The 15495-nt window shown below is 50.1% G+C and overlaps 8 protein-coding genes across 8 annotated transcripts; 4 read left to right on the top strand and 4 right to left on the bottom strand.

Moving 5' to 3' along the window:
- Nucleotides 1–171: 171 nt before the first annotated feature.
- On the bottom strand, nt 172–1061 carry APUU_21350S (uncharacterized protein; the record flags this gene model as incomplete). The annotated part of the gene is made up of 4 exons (XM_041700092.1): nt 172–179; nt 233–721; nt 788–970; nt 1049–1061. The coding sequence occupies 4 exons, from the start codon at nt 1059–1061 to the stop codon at nt 172–174; spliced, it is 693 nt and encodes a 230-aa protein (XP_041553112.1).
- A 1261-nt stretch (nt 1062–2322) lies between these two features.
- On the top strand, nt 2323–4004 carry APUU_21349A (uncharacterized protein; the record flags this gene model as incomplete). Its single annotated transcript, XM_041700091.1, has 2 exons — nt 2323–2506; nt 2560–4004. 2 exons carry the CDS (start codon nt 2323–2325, stop codon nt 4002–4004), a joined length of 1629 nt encoding a protein of 542 aa, XP_041553111.1.
- A 1117-nt stretch (nt 4005–5121) lies between these two features.
- On the top strand, nt 5122–7038 carry APUU_21348A (uncharacterized protein; the record flags this gene model as incomplete). Its single annotated transcript, XM_041700090.1, has 1 exon — nt 5122–7038. The coding sequence occupies one exon, from the start codon at nt 5122–5124 to the stop codon at nt 7036–7038; it is 1917 nt and encodes a 638-aa protein (XP_041553110.1).
- A 508-nt stretch (nt 7039–7546) lies between these two features.
- On the bottom strand, nt 7547–8194 carry LSB5_2 (ubiquitin-like protein HUB1; the record flags this gene model as incomplete). The annotated part of the gene is made up of 1 exon (XM_041700089.1): nt 7547–8194. One exon carries the CDS (start codon nt 8192–8194, stop codon nt 7547–7549), a length of 648 nt encoding a protein of 215 aa, XP_041553109.1.
- A 651-nt stretch (nt 8195–8845) lies between these two features.
- On the bottom strand, nt 8846–10264 carry LSB5_1 (LSB5 family protein; the record flags this gene model as incomplete). The annotated part of the gene is made up of 4 exons (XM_041700088.1): nt 8846–8858; nt 8906–9922; nt 9978–10129; nt 10250–10264. The coding sequence occupies 4 exons, from the start codon at nt 10262–10264 to the stop codon at nt 8846–8848; spliced, it is 1197 nt and encodes a 398-aa protein (XP_041553108.1).
- A 636-nt stretch (nt 10265–10900) lies between these two features.
- Nucleotides 10901–12160, top strand: APUU_21345A (3'(2'),5'-bisphosphate nucleotidase; the record flags this gene model as incomplete). The annotated part of the gene is made up of 1 exon (XM_041700087.1): nt 10901–12160. One exon carries the CDS (start codon nt 10901–10903, stop codon nt 12158–12160), a length of 1260 nt encoding a protein of 419 aa, XP_041553107.1.
- Nucleotides 12161–12333: 173 nt separating this feature from the next.
- On the bottom strand, nt 12334–13222 carry APUU_21344S (mitochondrial 54S ribosomal protein uL6m; the record flags this gene model as incomplete). The annotated part of the gene is made up of 3 exons (XM_041700086.1): nt 12334–12707; nt 12770–12883; nt 12958–13222. The coding sequence occupies 3 exons, from the start codon at nt 13220–13222 to the stop codon at nt 12334–12336; spliced, it is 753 nt and encodes a 250-aa protein (XP_041553106.1).
- Nucleotides 13223–13747: 525 nt separating this feature from the next.
- Nucleotides 13748–15495, top strand: APUU_21343A (putative nuclear membrane fusion protein Kar5; the record flags this gene model as incomplete). Its single annotated transcript, XM_041700084.1, has 5 exons — nt 13748–13820; nt 13872–14680; nt 14733–14954; nt 15006–15062; nt 15109–15495. The coding sequence occupies 5 exons, from the start codon at nt 13748–13750 to the stop codon at nt 15493–15495; spliced, it is 1548 nt and encodes a 515-aa protein (XP_041553105.1).

Raw genomic sequence — 15495 nt, 5'->3', positions numbered from 1 at the left:
AGGGTACTACGAAATAATGTTAACTATAACGGCTCAACAGTTACACGCTGGGGTATGAGGTTAGCACAGAACAAGAACGATGTAGTGTGTCTGCGATTACGAATGCAGGCCACGCTGGACGCCAGGGTCTTTGATGAAGACCAAAACGCAGCTAGTTGACGGGCAAGACATCTATTTGGCTTCAGTTTTGCACGATCAGTGACTGCGTGTACTAATCAGATAATAAACTCACTCTTCGCGGGTTCAGCGGCAGCTTCGGCAGGCTTCTCCGCTTCAGCTGGTTTCGCGGGCTCAGTGGGCTCAGCAGGTTTCTCCTCAGCGGGTTTCTCAGCTGGCTCCGCAGGCTTAGCAGGCTCTGCGGGCTCCGCAGGTTCTGCAGCCCTTTCCGTTTCGGCAGGCTTTGCAGGTTCACCTAACTCAGCGGATTTCTCGGCCGGAGTTTCAAACGGGGTCTCGGGAACCGTGGAATCAGGAGGTATAGACGGGTCGGAGTTGACGCTCTCAATAGGAGCTGCAACGGGAGCCGGAGTCTCAGCGGGGGCCGGAGATTCAGTCTTAGTCTCAGTAGGAGCGTCGGCCTTAGCCTCAGTTGGGGCTTCTTCAGTCTTTGGTGGCGGAGCGGGAGGCGCAGCTGCAGCAGGCGCAGCCTCAGCGGTCTCGGGTTTAGCTTCAGTGGCTGGTGCTTCGACGGGCTTATCTGTCTCAGGAGCCTCTGCTGCTGCTGCTTATCGTAGGTACGACGGTTATTGGGCACTCTAGCGTAAATTGTGAGTATAGACAAACATACCAGGCTGAGGCTCTGCAGCCGTAGTTGGCTCGGTAGGCTTGGCTTCAGTGGCAGGAGCAGCTTGAGCAGGAGCCTCGGCAGGCTTGTCCTCTGGCGTGTCGGTCGCTGAGCCCGTAGCTTCCGCCTTCTTTTTCCGGAAGATGGCCTTGAAGCCCTTCTTCAGCTGATCAAGCGCATCGGGCGCTTTGACGTGAGACATTGTCAGCTACACTGGCCTGTGCATGGGACAAGCTGCAGTGGAGGGGTAGGGTATCGACTCACGAACACCAGGCATCTTGCTCTGGCAGTGGAATTTGCGGAAGAGATAAAAAACAGAGGGGATATTTCAATGTATAGAGCACAGCGGGACACTCAACAGGAAAGTAACAGTGCAACAATGACAGGAAAGAGGAGAGGAGAGGCAAGTCAAACTAAATGTCAGTCTGCCAGTCAATGCGAGATGGGGGTGGCTGTGCTGTACATCCAAGCTAACGGCGTCGTTAGTTACTCAGTCTAACCTATTCTAGTTAGCTAACCACCTTAGTTAAGATAGCGGTGTTAGGTAAGCAACAGCGGCGCTTCAAGCTAGCAGACACAACATTCTACTGGCCTTCCTGCTAGTACCCTGCACGGGACTGATCGGGAATACGGGCGAGGAGATTCGGGTGTGAACCAGGCAATTTGTTTCAGATGAACCCTGGAGCAGGGTGTTTGGTGAGATATGTCTTGCGATTTCGACAGATATGCTCATGATCTATGTCGATTCACGATACTCCAAAAACATGCAAAATACAATAGCCATGTATTTGGAGCTAAAAGTACAGAAAAGGGGGGATGCCTTCCCGCAGCTTACGAATGTAATGTGTACTCTCTATATATAGTATAAGTTAGAGGGTAATTATTCTACCGCCAAATCTCGGAATAATTTTCCACCAACGGGCCCTTGCATATTCTATTGCAGTTTATCCCAGATTGTTTCGCAATAGTTAAGATCCAGAGTATGAACCATCAATGCTCATTGCGTTATAACCTTCTTTTGCGACCAATGTGAGCTATATGAGGGTTACTCCTGATCATTCAAGAAAACTCTTGAAATATGAGAAGGATGTTCTTTTTGACCATTTATCATATCTCCAGGAACGGGAGCATACCACTGATACGGCAAACCAAGTAGAGGCAGCCACAACTTTTTCAATGACTTAGCAGGTAACTCCTATTTTGAACCGCTGCCCTCAATTGACTCAGCTCCCAAACTGCTCAGTAAGATCTGCCGCGTGTAACTCGCCTCAAAACGTTATACCTTCGAAGCTATTCACCACCTCAAGACTAAACTGTCCCCGACCAAAGAGCTAGTTAATAGGAAAAGCAAGGACCCCAAACATATAGAGCGAAACGGAGCCGTTGAGGTTTGGTATGAAAATGGTTTCACTGCAGATCGTTTGTCACCCCAAATTGGCTGACTAATCAGTGGGGTCTCCGCAGTCGTGCTTCTACACCCATTGTCGTCACTTATTGACAGTGCATCCTACACATATTCAGGTACACATCTTTCGAAGATGCGCTTCGATGAGTCTACGCCACCTGCACCGGCGGAAAATGCTGGACGTGAACCGGTATCGGAGCAGACGCCTCTCCTGGCTAATCAACCCCAGCCAGCGGTCGAGGATGAGGAGCCAAGCACAAAGCGACTGCTCTTAGTTTTGTGTAGCGTATGGGTGGGAGTCTTCCTTGCAGCACTTGGTATGACTTGACCCTGATTTTGGTGAAAAGCACAACCTAATATAATGGAACAGACATTACTGTTGTTGCTACTTTGACGGGACCGATATCGTCTTCGTTCAAATCCCTATCCCTGCTATCTTGGCTGGCAACGGCTTATTTGATTTCCACTGCCGCTTGCCAGCCGCTAGCCGGGCGTCTGACGGACATCTTTTCCAGGAAGGCTGGGTTGATTTTCTCTAATGTGATCTTTGCGGCGGGTAATATTATCTGCGGTCTTGCCCAAGCCCAATGGACTATTATCCTGGGACGGGTTATTGCTGGTATCGGAGGTGGGGGTCTAACTGTGATAGCCACATTTGTCACCTCAGATTTGATTCCGTTACGGAAACGCGGAGTCTGGCAGGGAATCGGCAACATTTGCTTTGGCGTCGGCAGCGGGCTAGGCGGCGTATTTGGTGGTTGGATTAACGACACGCTGGGGTGGCGGTGGGCCTTCCTGATCCAGGTTCCGTTTATTGTGGTGTCTGCTATCTTGGTGGCCTTGACCGTCAAAGTTCCTGTGAAAGACACGCAAAAGGACAAGCTCAAGCGCGTTGATTTTCTTGGTGCTATCACGCTAGTTATCACCCTTGTTCTGTTGCTTCTCGGTCTCAATACCGGAGGAAACCAATTACCATGGACACACCCTCTTGTTCTCACGACGCTTCCACTTTCTGCTGTTGCGCTGGGCTTATTCGTCTATATCGAAGCGAGCGTCGCATCCGAACCCGTTATCCCGGTCCGTCTGTTGCTTGATCGCACTGTGTTATCGGCATGTCTGACCAATTGGTTCACTACGATGAATGTTTTTGGGCTTCTTTTCTACGTTCCGATATTCTTCCAAGTCCAAGGCATGTCTACTACTGCCGCTGGAGCGAGATTGATCCCTCAATCTATCGGCATCTCCATCGGGTCGCTGGCATCAGGCGCCCTCATGCGTTTAAGTGGCCGCTATAAAATGTATAGTTACGTCACTATGCTACTTCTGGTGGTTGCGTCGGCCTTGATCTGTACCTTGCAGCTCAGCACCCCAACCTCTCTCCCTTTTCTTTACTTCTTGCTATCTGGGATAGCTTACGGAGGGATTCTCACCATAACCCTAGTTGCGCTTATCTCGGCAGTGGACCATGACCATCATGCGGTTATCACTTCCGCGTCCTACGCATTCCGTAGCACTGGCAGCTCAATCGGTATCACCATTGCGTCCTCCGTCTTTCAAAACGTTCTCAAAACTGGACTCTGGTCGCGCTTCGGTGACCGTGACAATGCCCGAGAGGTGATTGGCCGCCTCCGTGACAGCCTTGGAGAGATCCAAAAAGCACCAGCAGATTGGATACCTGGTGTTGTGGATGCGTATATGGACTCGTTGCGTGCTACATTCATCACCTTGCTTGGTATTGCTATCCTTGCAGCGTTGGTCAGCATTGGCATGCGGGAACATAGGTTGCATTCGAACTTGGCGCGAACGGAGGAGTAGAAGGGGATTCCCCCCTATTCCATTCTTCACAATTGAAGGCATTTTAGCGTGACTGTCTGGAAGGAGATAATGTAGAGTTCGCATACACTACAGTGATTATAGTCTTAGTATCTAGAGGAGAGGATAGATCACATACACTAGAAGGTAGATACTGAATGCTATCAAAACAATCTTACTTTATACTATGCCGGGCCACAGGGTACACCTTCCATATTAGTGTATATTCCGGTCCCTGGCACCTTCCCAATTCACATGGTCTTTTAAGGGGATCTCGAGGAAAGAACCCTCTCTAGCCTGCGAGGATCGCACCTTCCGTCCTGGATAGCTTCCTCCGTAGTGTGACGTGCATTGATGAACGTCCCCGATTGGCCCATATTTATACTTAATGCTCCTTTCAGGACTAGCGCCTATGATTAATCCGCCTCACCGCCCCGCCAATCAGTACCACGGTTTTCACTTTGTCGCCTTAAGGCCACCACGAATCCCATCGAACCATCTCGCCGCTAACCGTGATCTCAACGCCGCTTGTTCTTCTACTTTCTTGTCAATCAACTCTACGACAATCGCGACAGACGGCATAACCCCCCGAGAACGCCCAGTCACCCTGCACTCATCCGAACATCAGCAAAGCTGCGGGGTTAGTGGATCTTGCGTCCGAAACCGAGGATCGAGACCAAAAGACAAAGTCACTTCACCGCTTGTAAACCTGGTCGGACCACCAGATCCTTGACACGAGCTGCAGTGGAGCGCGCAACGTGCCAACGAGAGCCTATCGATCTGTGCCACGGTCTCTTCGATGGATTATTACATGGTATTTTGTGGCTAGCTGGTGACCTGCTTGGGCAACAATCTGGACCGCTCTTGCGCATTGTCTTAAATCAACTGAACTCACCTTTGCCCGTTTTCTCGTCTCCTTTTTTGCTTGTCGCCTTTGTTTAATTATCATATATCACTGGCTGCGGGTTGCTTTGCCTGATTCTTTATTACGTCGACGAGATTTCGTCCGCCGTTGCATATTACGCCTCGCGCCACCTCCCTACGAAGATACCATTCTTGACCTTACCGCCATCGTTATCCTTCATCCTGTTCCCTACGGGAAAAATAAAATACTTAGTTGATGGCTGTTGGTTTCCAAATGCACAGCACTGTACCTCCGAGTGGGACCAGCAACACCGAATCGAAAAGTGCAGAGGTTAGTGAGATGGACATCGATGAAGATCCGGTGGAAAAGGTGTTCGAAACCTCGAATGATGCCGGCATTTCTGCGAAAGACGCGCCAAAGCATGAAAATGTCTCGTTAGCCACCCGTCGCAAACGATTATTGATCTCAACCGACAGCGAATTCGTCGACAATGTCCTCCCCTCCTTAGTCCAGCACCCCGGAATTGAAGTCAGATTCATAACGGACGAGCCGTTTGCCCTACTTTCCGGCACCAATAAGGTCCCTCATTATATGGATACGGTGGATGGGAAAACTTTCGAAAAGGAAATTGGCGCTCGAAGGTGGCTGAAGGCAAAAGCAGCGGAACTTTGTGAATGGGCGGATCTGTTGCTCGTCGCCCCTGTTGATGCGGGGACACTGGGTTCTATGCTATCAGGCCTCACCAACACCTTGACGTTGGCATTGTTACGGGGTTGGATGTCTACGAAACCTGTCATTCTGATTCCGGGAATGACAATATCGGAATGGGAACATCCGCTGACCGAGAGACAGCTCCAGGAAGTTCATCGGTTCTGGCCTTGGATCGACCTTGTATCCCCCGTTTTATGGAAATATAACGCACCTGAAGAGCTGATACAGTTGCCGTGGAGTGGGCTGAAAGAGCTCCATGAATTGATTGAGAAAACGCTTACGCTCTCATTATCACAACCGATCCCAATTACTGTCGAAACCATTAAGTCCACGGCACCTCAAGACGATGACCCTTTAGAGAAATCGTTACCGGACAATAACTTGTCGCTTCCATCTCAAACGCCACTACTCAGATCTAATATTGCCGAGAAAAAAGACACGCCCTCGCTGCCTCTAGAATTATGGTTAAATGTATTTGAAGATCAGCTCCATGATTGGGAAATTGCCAAAGCAGTGGGCATCCCCGCGAAACTCTCCGTTCCTAAGGAATGGCAAAGCCATCTTCTGAAAATGTCAGCACCCGCTTCCTTGGAGTATACCATCCTTCGCGGTTCACTTGCCGCAATCAAGAAGCGAATCGATAGCCTGCCCCGCTGGAAACCTTTATCGGACCTGGCATGCCATCTCATTTTCAAGTTTTCACGAACCGATATTTTGTCCCACCTCACGGAAAATCATCTTGACCTCCTTTGGACGACTTCACGTCTCACCAACATTCCGTACCGTGCTTCAGCCATATACGGCAATCCCAAAATATTGACGTGGTGGCGAGACGCGCCGGCGCTCCCTAACAAAGAATATATTGCAGATTCAATGGATGGGGCTTCTCGCGCCGGCTTTATTGATGTCCTAGAGTGGTGGCGGACCTCAGGTCTTGAATTACGGTATACTGAGAGGGCGCTCGAGTCTGCCAGCGCCGAGGGCCGTGTCGATGTTCTCAACTGGTGGAAAAAGGCAGCAGAAACCGCTTCTCGTGCCTGCCCATTGCCCCTTAAGGTCGGGAAATCGGTTCTGCTCGCTGCACAGTCTGGAAGAACGGCCTCGCTTGCCTGGTGGGATGCGTCAGGCATTCCATATACACATGCCGAGTCGGTTGCGCGAATCGCTAGCACTCATGGACACGTCCATGTCCTTGATTTCTGGTATAGGTTGAAAGGCGCCAAGATGATCTTCGACTGTCAGGTGCTCGTCGGGCCAACTAAGAACGGTCATGATAACGTATTAGAATGGTGGCGTCAAAGCGGTCTCCGAGTCGAGTTCAAGACCTGTGACATCGAGGAAGCCCTTGAAGATGCAGACCCCGTGTCTGGTGCCGAAGAACGAGTTCGGAAATGGTGGGCTCGCAATGGGCTCAACCTCGGCGTCGGAACGAGCGAATGGATGAAGACGAAAGTGTTGTAAATATAGGCTTTGGTCTGGTCCTCCTTGCTTTTATTTCTTTCTCTTATTCCCTTTTCTTTTCTACCTTTCCCCTGGATAATGATATGAGATGACTGGCCATGCTTACATATAATACCCACCTTGCCGGCGTTGGTATATTCAAGGTTTTTTTCTACTGTCTATATTTGCAGATATGGAGTCGAGGATATTTTTCCATTGGGTATATATTATACACGAGCACACTGAATCAAAATGAACATATTGCATCATGGCGTTTCCATCATAAATATGATACGGGGCACGATCCCTTTATCTCAGCAGCAACCTGGCCAGTCCATAGCCTGCCATCAGGAGGCAGTCGCTCAAAACCAAAAATGTATGTCAACACCGTAGCGGAAAGCAGTGTATTTCCTCATATTTCATTTCAGAATAGATAGCCGTAGTCCCCGCGAGTAGGTCACGAACAAACCCGGGATCTCTCCCCGCTCCTCCTTCCCCAAAACCACATTCAGTCAGAAGGCTAAGATCATTAATCCCCAGTTCCGACCTCCAAATCCAACTGTACCCCATTTCCAATACTATAATCCGCCAACGAAATAAAATCCTTAAACGGCCGCTCTCCCTGCCTCTTAAGCAGAATCTCATGCGGTTCACGTCCAATATGCGCAGCGACAAGGGCCTTGAAGTTCCCTACCGTGTCGGAGGGCAGACAAGGAATCGCAGCTTTCGTTCCTAGACGGTCGTTGACGTGCACGATTATCATTGCTTCGCCGCCGCCGACGGGCGCGGGCTTGGGCTTCTTCTCCTTCTTCTCTTTCTTTTCTTTGGGGCGCTGGTCGCGGTCACGGTCACGGTCACGGCTCCTCTCTCTAGGTCTGTCCCTGTCTCGGTTATCGCGGTAATCGCTGCGGTCCCGATCTCCACCCCGTTCTCGGTCTCGATATTCGCCTCTGTACCGGTCACGATCACCACCACGATCTCGCTCTCGCTCTCGATCATGCGGTCTTCGGGGAGAGCGATTCCGATAACCCCGCTCTAGGCGTGCATCACCTTCATTTTGAGTGTCGTTGTTTGCGCTGCGCTTGTCTTTCCAGCGAAAACCTCCGTGGGCTTTTGGGCGGCGAGGCGGCGAGCGTGAACGTGAGCGCCGGCGCTCCTCGCGGGGAGAGTCGGGCATGGTACGTTGAGGAATCCCTGTGGCTCGGTGGTATAGTGTGTAGAAAATAAAATGAGGTTATTGGTGTTATACTAAAGGCGTAGGGTCATATCGTGGTTAATGGTTGCTGTTGTGGTTGTTGCTGTAGGGGAGCTTTGTCTGGAAGAGTCTTGGTGATGATGCTGGGATGACTAATTCATGAGCCCCAGGCACCTCACCCTCCCGTCCAACGAGCTTATTGCCAAATACAGTTAGTGTATTTAGAAGGGTTTATTTGGACTATCTAAGTTTTGGACTACATTATGATCTGCTATCGGATCTCACGAGAGCTAGAACGGCCTTATGATAGTATTCCCTTTTCAGGGTTCGCTTGAGGGTGTCGGAGTCCGGCCTCATGGGTATAAGGATCATAGTTCCGTCATATTCATAGTATCGTAAAAGGAAATCATGCTGGAACGGTAGTGGTAGTGCTTGTTGGACGAAGTAGTATACTATAAGGCATAACATGGGGCTGCGGAGGTGTGCATATATTGGCCCGTGATAATTTGGAAAGATCAGGCAGCGCACCGGGCATCATGCGCGTGTCATCCATACTAGGCTGCAGCCGAAATAGAGAACGTATTGAAGATAGGGGCGACAGGGTAATTGGCGGGAACTAGAGAATCGCATGCTCTAGACTTCCTTCCTAGAAAGACGTTAGGCTGAAAAGGCTCAGGCTAGGATTTCTCTTACACAGTTCGACCAAAGGTGTCCACCGCAGGCGTCAAAATTGCATTCCTATCCCCAAACGGATTGTCCTCGTCGTCGTCATCAGGCTCAAAGTCTGATTCACTCTCGCTGGAATATCTTGGTCCGTGTGTCGATGGTGAAGGCACCGCGACGCTCAATGGTCGATTAGGGCGAGGCGGCTTGGGAGGGTTGATAGCCAGCCCAGCAAAGGACTCATTGACTTCGTGATCAGGAGTCCAGCCGCTCTCGAGAACATCTTGGTCGCTATCACTGTCGTAGTCCAAGCTCTTGTCCAGAACCTCGAAGGCCATCAAGGCTGAAACCAACTCCTCGTTCGAATGAATCAGACTGCCCAGGTATTCCTCACTCTCAACATGTTGAATGTATCGCAGAATTTGGCGCCGCAATTGCTTGCAAGTCTCGAATCTGTTCAGTACCTCTGCATCCTCGCTTACCCTGTGCGTTTCTCGATTCACGCGTTTGAGAGCGTTAAGAAGATTTGTACTAGCAACTGAGGAGGAAGCTAAAGTTTGAAGCATTTCCGGCTTCTCTTTTTCGAAGTTGAACGAACGGCTGTGTAGCTTCTTTTCCTTTTTCTCTTTCTTCAGTGCTTTGCTGGCTGAATGCTTGTGTTTTGGGCTGCTGAGTACGGTTGCAGGTCCGTTGCCGGAAGAAACTGACACCGAGTGTCCTATTTGAGGCTCAGAGGACTTGTCCAAATCGCGCAGAACCTTGGCCTTCGCTTGGTTCGCTGGTTGCTTTCGTTTCGGGAGCTGCCTGTATAATCCAGCAATCCGTTCCATTCCGGGAGTACCCTTATATGAGACTGCCCATTGTCCAAACAGCTGCTTGCATTTCTCTTTAACCAATGGGTCGGAAATTGAATCCGTGGCTGCGATTCGCAATCGTTCCAGCAATGGCTCGTCCGCGAATTCCCGGTGGAAGCGATCACCGGCATTTTGGATTAAGAAGTCAAGGATCGTAAGGGCTCGTAATTGACGGTGAATGTTGCCGTATTTCCTAGGCAAATATTAATGATGTAACGATTGTCTTGGGGGGGAGGGGAAGAACTGACAGCTTCTTGCGGAGGGCGCGGGAGGCCTCTGTAGGACCGCTGGCTTGTATACGGATGGCCTCAATAAGATCGACAATACCACTCGAGTCTTCTACCTCATATTGCTCGCTGGTAAGAACCTCTATTTGTACCGTAACGGCCGAATATGGTTTCTATAAAGTGGCGAGTCAGTAAGCCTGGAATCCAGCCCGGCGAATAGACATGACAGTTACATGCACCACCCTGGCGTGCAATGTAGACATGTAGTTTCATGCAGAGTTTCATCAACTCACCGTTGAGTGGAACATGATGGTATCCCTCCGCTGTGGGGACTATTTCCGATGTTGACCCAAAGGCAGTGTTCGGATGCTCATGCGCATAGTATGCTGGTCACAAATCCATACAAAAATCGCAGGCTCCTCCAGTGATGAGAGGGACCCAAGTCGTTCGGTGCAGCCGGGGTTGAAATGTTTGCCGGTGCTTGCCCCGGAGATGAAAGCCCCTTTGTATCACGGCAGGTGGCACTGCCGCGGTGAGTTCCACTGCGGATCTGAGTCTATTGCGCGCAGCCTGTCCAGATGGCGAGATGATGTTGCCTTGCGACAGACAGACAGAGGAGAGGAATCAGGCACAGAATTGTTTATCAGTAGGGCAGCCACCAAGGCACGGCAGCCGAAGAGAGTAACAGACTCTGGTGTCCGGTGTCTGCCTCCCACGTCATGGCTCGTGACCGTCGCCCCTCGACGCGCTACCAAAACAGGCTTAGTGCGGGGAGATTATAACTAACCGCATCAACTTATGCTATTTGGCCCTCTCCTCTCTGGACTCCTCCCCAAGGCTCAAGGTCGCTGGACGATATTAGAAGGTTCAATTAGCAGACGAAGCCGCTCCCGCGATTCGACAACCGGCAAAACGGTATTCGGTGTGCCCCCGTGTGGGATCCAATGCGTCTTTGGTCTTCAAAGCAGGCTGATCCTTCCTCCACTCCCAAGTCCCGTCTCCCATTTTTCTCCCGACTCGTACTCTGCTCCACTCTTGCACTGGGAGTCGGTGTTTTCCTGAAATATCGTCCACGTTTCACCTATAACTTCCTTCTTACTCCTCAATTCATCCTCTCACCACAGCCATCATCCCACCTCGCAACCATGTCCTACGAACGTGAACGCTATATTGCCGAGCTCGCGGTCCAGCGTGCGACTATCCTCACACAGAAGGTGTTCAACGAGAAGGCCAAGGGCACTGTATCAAAAGACGACAAGTCGCCTGTCACTATTGGCGATTTCGGAGCCCAGGCCCTGATTATCCAGGCAATTCGCAAAAACTTCCCCAACGATGAAATTGTCGCCGAAGAAGAGGCCAGCAGTCTCCGGGAAGATAAGACTTTGAGCACCGAGATCTGGAGACTGGTCAAGGATGTAAAGTTGGAGGACGCTGAGAGCAACGAGATTCTTGGTGGTACCCTACCAAGCGAAGAGAGTATGCTGGACATCATCGATCAGGGAAAGAGTGCCGGTGGCCCCAAGGGTCGTATCTGGGCTCTGGATCCCATTGACGGTACCAAGGGATTCCTCCGAGGCGGTCAATACGCTGTCTGCCTCGGGTTGCTAGAGGATGGCGATGTCAAGGTTGGTGCTATCGGTTGCCCCAATCTTCCGGTGGATGATGCTGCTACCATTTCCGCTTCGGTCGGTGTCGACCAGAACAGTGGGGCAGGCAACGGGGTGCTCTTCTCAGCCATCAAAGGCCTCGGATCGATCAGCAGACCCCTGAAGGACGGTGTTCTTGCTGAAAGCAAGTCTATCTCCATGCGGCCTGTTCCTGATATTTCTCAGGCTGTCTTCTGCGAGGGGGTCGAGGCTGGACACTCTGCTCAGGGTGACAATGCCGCTGTCGCTCAGCTTCTCGGAATTACCTCCCCTAGCGTGCGACTAGATTCGCAGGCCAAGTATTGCTCGATTGCACGCGGAGCAGGTGACATCTATCTCCGACTCCCTGTCAAGAAGGACTACCAGGAGAAGATTTGGGATCACGCTGCTGGTGACATCATTGTTAGAGAGGCCGGTGGCCAAGTGACTGATATCTATGGCCAGACGCTGGACTTCAGTAAGGGCAGAACCTTGGCTGCCAACAAGGGAGTTGTGGCTGCTCCCAAGGCTATCCAAGACGAAGTCATCAACGTCGTCAAGAAGGTTTTGAAGCTCTGAACGCAGCCGATCAATGCAAATATAATGAAGAAATGAAATGTCTTGAGGATGCACAGGATCGAATCTTCTATAAAAGTACATGGATATAGCAACCTTCGCCAACACAAAGAAAGGCGCTTGGATATAAATACAGAAACCATAGCCGACATTCCGCTCCCAATACGTAGATGTGCTTATCGAATCTTCTTCGCCTTCAGCTTGACCGTCTCTCCGTTGACGAAGATACCCTTGCCCTTGTAAGGCTCTGGCTTGCGCCACTCTCGGATCTCCGCCGCAAATTGTGTTACAACTTGCTTGTCACTGCCCTGCAGAAGAATACGTGTCGGCTGGGGCGTGCTTGCCTTAACGCCTTGCGGGATTCCCAGTTCAATTGGGTGTGAGTATCCGGCCTTGAGAGAAACGAATTGTTGACCGGGATACTGGGCCTGAACGGTGGTCGCCGCTGACTCGATGGTAGCCCTGTAGCCGACACCAACCAAACTCAGAATGCAAATATGCCCTTCCGAGACTCCGAGGATGCAGTTTTGTAAATGGGCTCGCGTGGTTCCTGTACCGCCGGGGCTGTCAGAAAATCGTTCATTTCACTTTGATCAGAGCTAGAATACACACCCCACATAGCACGCTGATGCGCAACTTCCCTGTCCTCAACCTCTACCGTTGCTTTCTGGAGGCTCTCATCGTGCGCAATTTTGAGGAAAGGAGGGACGTTCAGCGTTAATTGACCTGCCACGCGACAGCAATGTTAGACTTGTCTCCGTCAAAAGAATGAAAAAAATAGGACATGGGACGGAACTCACCCAACGGTCCCGTGACTTCAATTGCGGTTTTCGCTTGGTCCTGAGATGTACCCCGTGCCGTAGTCTGAGGTAGATCGATGAACTTTAGTGACACTTCTGGGGGAACCGAGACTGGAGCACCACCGACTCGAGATTGGACTCGGGGTGTAGTTGAAAAGCGCTGTATCGGTTGGGAGCGGAGCAAGGAAGGGTAAAGGGGTGTTTTTTTCGTGAAAGGACTCCGTGCTAGCTGCCTGAAGCAGCTCTGTGGTAGGAAACTCGTCATGGTGAGGTGATGTTATGGTCTTTTGTTGGAGAAACACTTTTGATCTCCGATGCGGACGGGATTTTGTCCAACAGTATCCCCGATCCAAACACGGTTAGCGTGGGTTACACACGTGACCTGTCTCTGTATAGATCCTCGAGAGATGGTGAAGTTTTGACCAAGTAACCTGCCTAGAAGAAAAAAATAAATAATTGAGAATGAATGCCTGTCTCAATTCTAGGACATTATTCTACTTCAATTATTCAGCTTGTGTTCGAAGGGGCTTGTTGGACATTATTTATTTCGGATCCTTCTGTTTCCCTCATGATGTTTCCTGGGTAAGGCTCCAGCGCTCACTTTTGACACAATGATGATTTGACAATTTCTCTCATCTTCATCATTGTTTCTACTTATAATACCTGGTCTTCGGTTCCGTTGAAATTCCATCACAGTTAATCCTAAATTGCCTTCTTCATTCACTCATACTATTACTATTCTTCACTGTGCGTGGTTTCTCATATACTATTGAAGACTTCGACTGTCACAATGAAGATGCTGGGCTTGTCAATGATGCTCCTATATATTCCTTTCTTTGCGTGTGCAGATACTGAAGTGGACGGTAAGTTGCTCATAGGCTGAACTTGCTAGCAAACTACTCACAATGGACCAGTGGTCCCGACGCAGATTCACAATCTCAATGAAGACCTTGACTTGGTCTCATTTCTCAACTCTAAAACCCAGAAACATGATGGCATATTTAGCGAGGCGCTCAAGATACTCGAATCTATCAACTCATCTTCATCCTGTAACAAACTCGCTGCCACGAAGCTCGTTACATCCTGCAAATCTATAGGGCGGAACCCTGAAACCCCGACCGATTCTGATACATACCTGGCTCTGGAATATGTCCGATCTCTGTACGCAGCGAGGCTGGCTATATGCGAGATTAGCGGGGCTGGAATATCCATTCCTTCACCATGCCAGCCGATGAACGTTTCGCCGACACCTCAAAAAACACGCTTCAGCTTCTATACCAAGCATAATCCAATAATTGGCGACGATGATCCTGTGCGAAAGGAAGATCTGGAGCCGTGTCTTAAGTCATTAGAATCACGCCCTCAGTGGTGGACATCATATAGCAATAGTAAACAGAATGCCATGGTCATCTGCCATGCCTCGAGAAGCGAGATCGAGAAGGACAACATCCTAGCGACATACAATACTATCCTTCATAGCTCTACCAAGCTGAGCGACGGTCTTATGGAAGCGTTACGGGTTGCTGTTGAAGAGTCCGCCAAGGGTAGGGATTTTATGCGATCAACTGAGCTTCTCAGAAATGAGGCGCTACGAGAGATGGAAGAATCAACGTCATCACTAGTAAGAATGTCTCACAAAATCGAGACACATTTTAGCTCGTTCATGGAGTCTATCTCTTCAGCTCTGAACGCCGTTCATATTGGCTTCTCAGACATACGAACGGTTAGATGAAACCCATTAGCTCCTAGCGGACGTAAGACTAATGTGAGTATAGGACCTTCAAAATTCGTCAAGTGAGGCCGTTTCCCTGCGGCACATGCTACAGTATATTCACGACGAATCGCTCCTGCGGAGCGAGCAAATCGCCCTGACCCAGCGGCGGAATGCCGATGCTCAAGATGAGCTTGCCTTATCCCTGAGGTCGAAACTTCAAACCATCGCGAGGGATGATATGAGTAGACTCAGTGAAAGTATGGGAACGCTTGATTCCTCCCTGGTAAGTCCGTTTTCTCAGCAGTTAGCCAGCCACTGCTGACCTCAATACTAGGAATGGCTCTACATGAGGATGGGAGATATAATCGAAAAAGAAGAGAGTTTCTCCGAGGTTTGATCTCCTCATTTATTACAATCACTGGTTCTAACCTGAGAAGCGCCTTAATAGTATCGGATTATCTCTTGAAGAGTTCCAGCTTAGAGTCGACAGTTTGGGAAAAATCCAGGAACGGCAGTACGAAATTGCCGCAGCACAAGCCCAAGCACAAAAGGAGGTACAAACCGACATTCGAATCTCCAAGGGGATTCTCGACCAGACAGTATCAACAGCAGCCAACTTGCAAACAACCCTTGAAGAGTCAATGAAATGGCGAGAAGCTTCGATATTTGGTGGGCTCCTTGGGCATCACACTGACTGGATAGTCCCTGGGGCTTTATGGGCCATTGTTCCACAGCAATACCGCACCATTCGCTCAGCTGCAATGCTAGTACTTATTTGCTTTTGTATGGAAAACCCACCGGTTCAGTCATCGGAAACCTGCTAA

Source organism: Aspergillus puulaauensis, chromosome 2, assembly GCF_016861865.1.
Source record: "Aspergillus puulaauensis MK2 DNA, chromosome 2, nearly complete sequence".
NCBI classification, from domain to species: domain Eukaryota; kingdom Fungi; phylum Ascomycota; class Eurotiomycetes; order Eurotiales; family Aspergillaceae; genus Aspergillus; species Aspergillus puulaauensis.
This window is presented reverse-complemented; position numbering and strand designations above follow the sequence as displayed.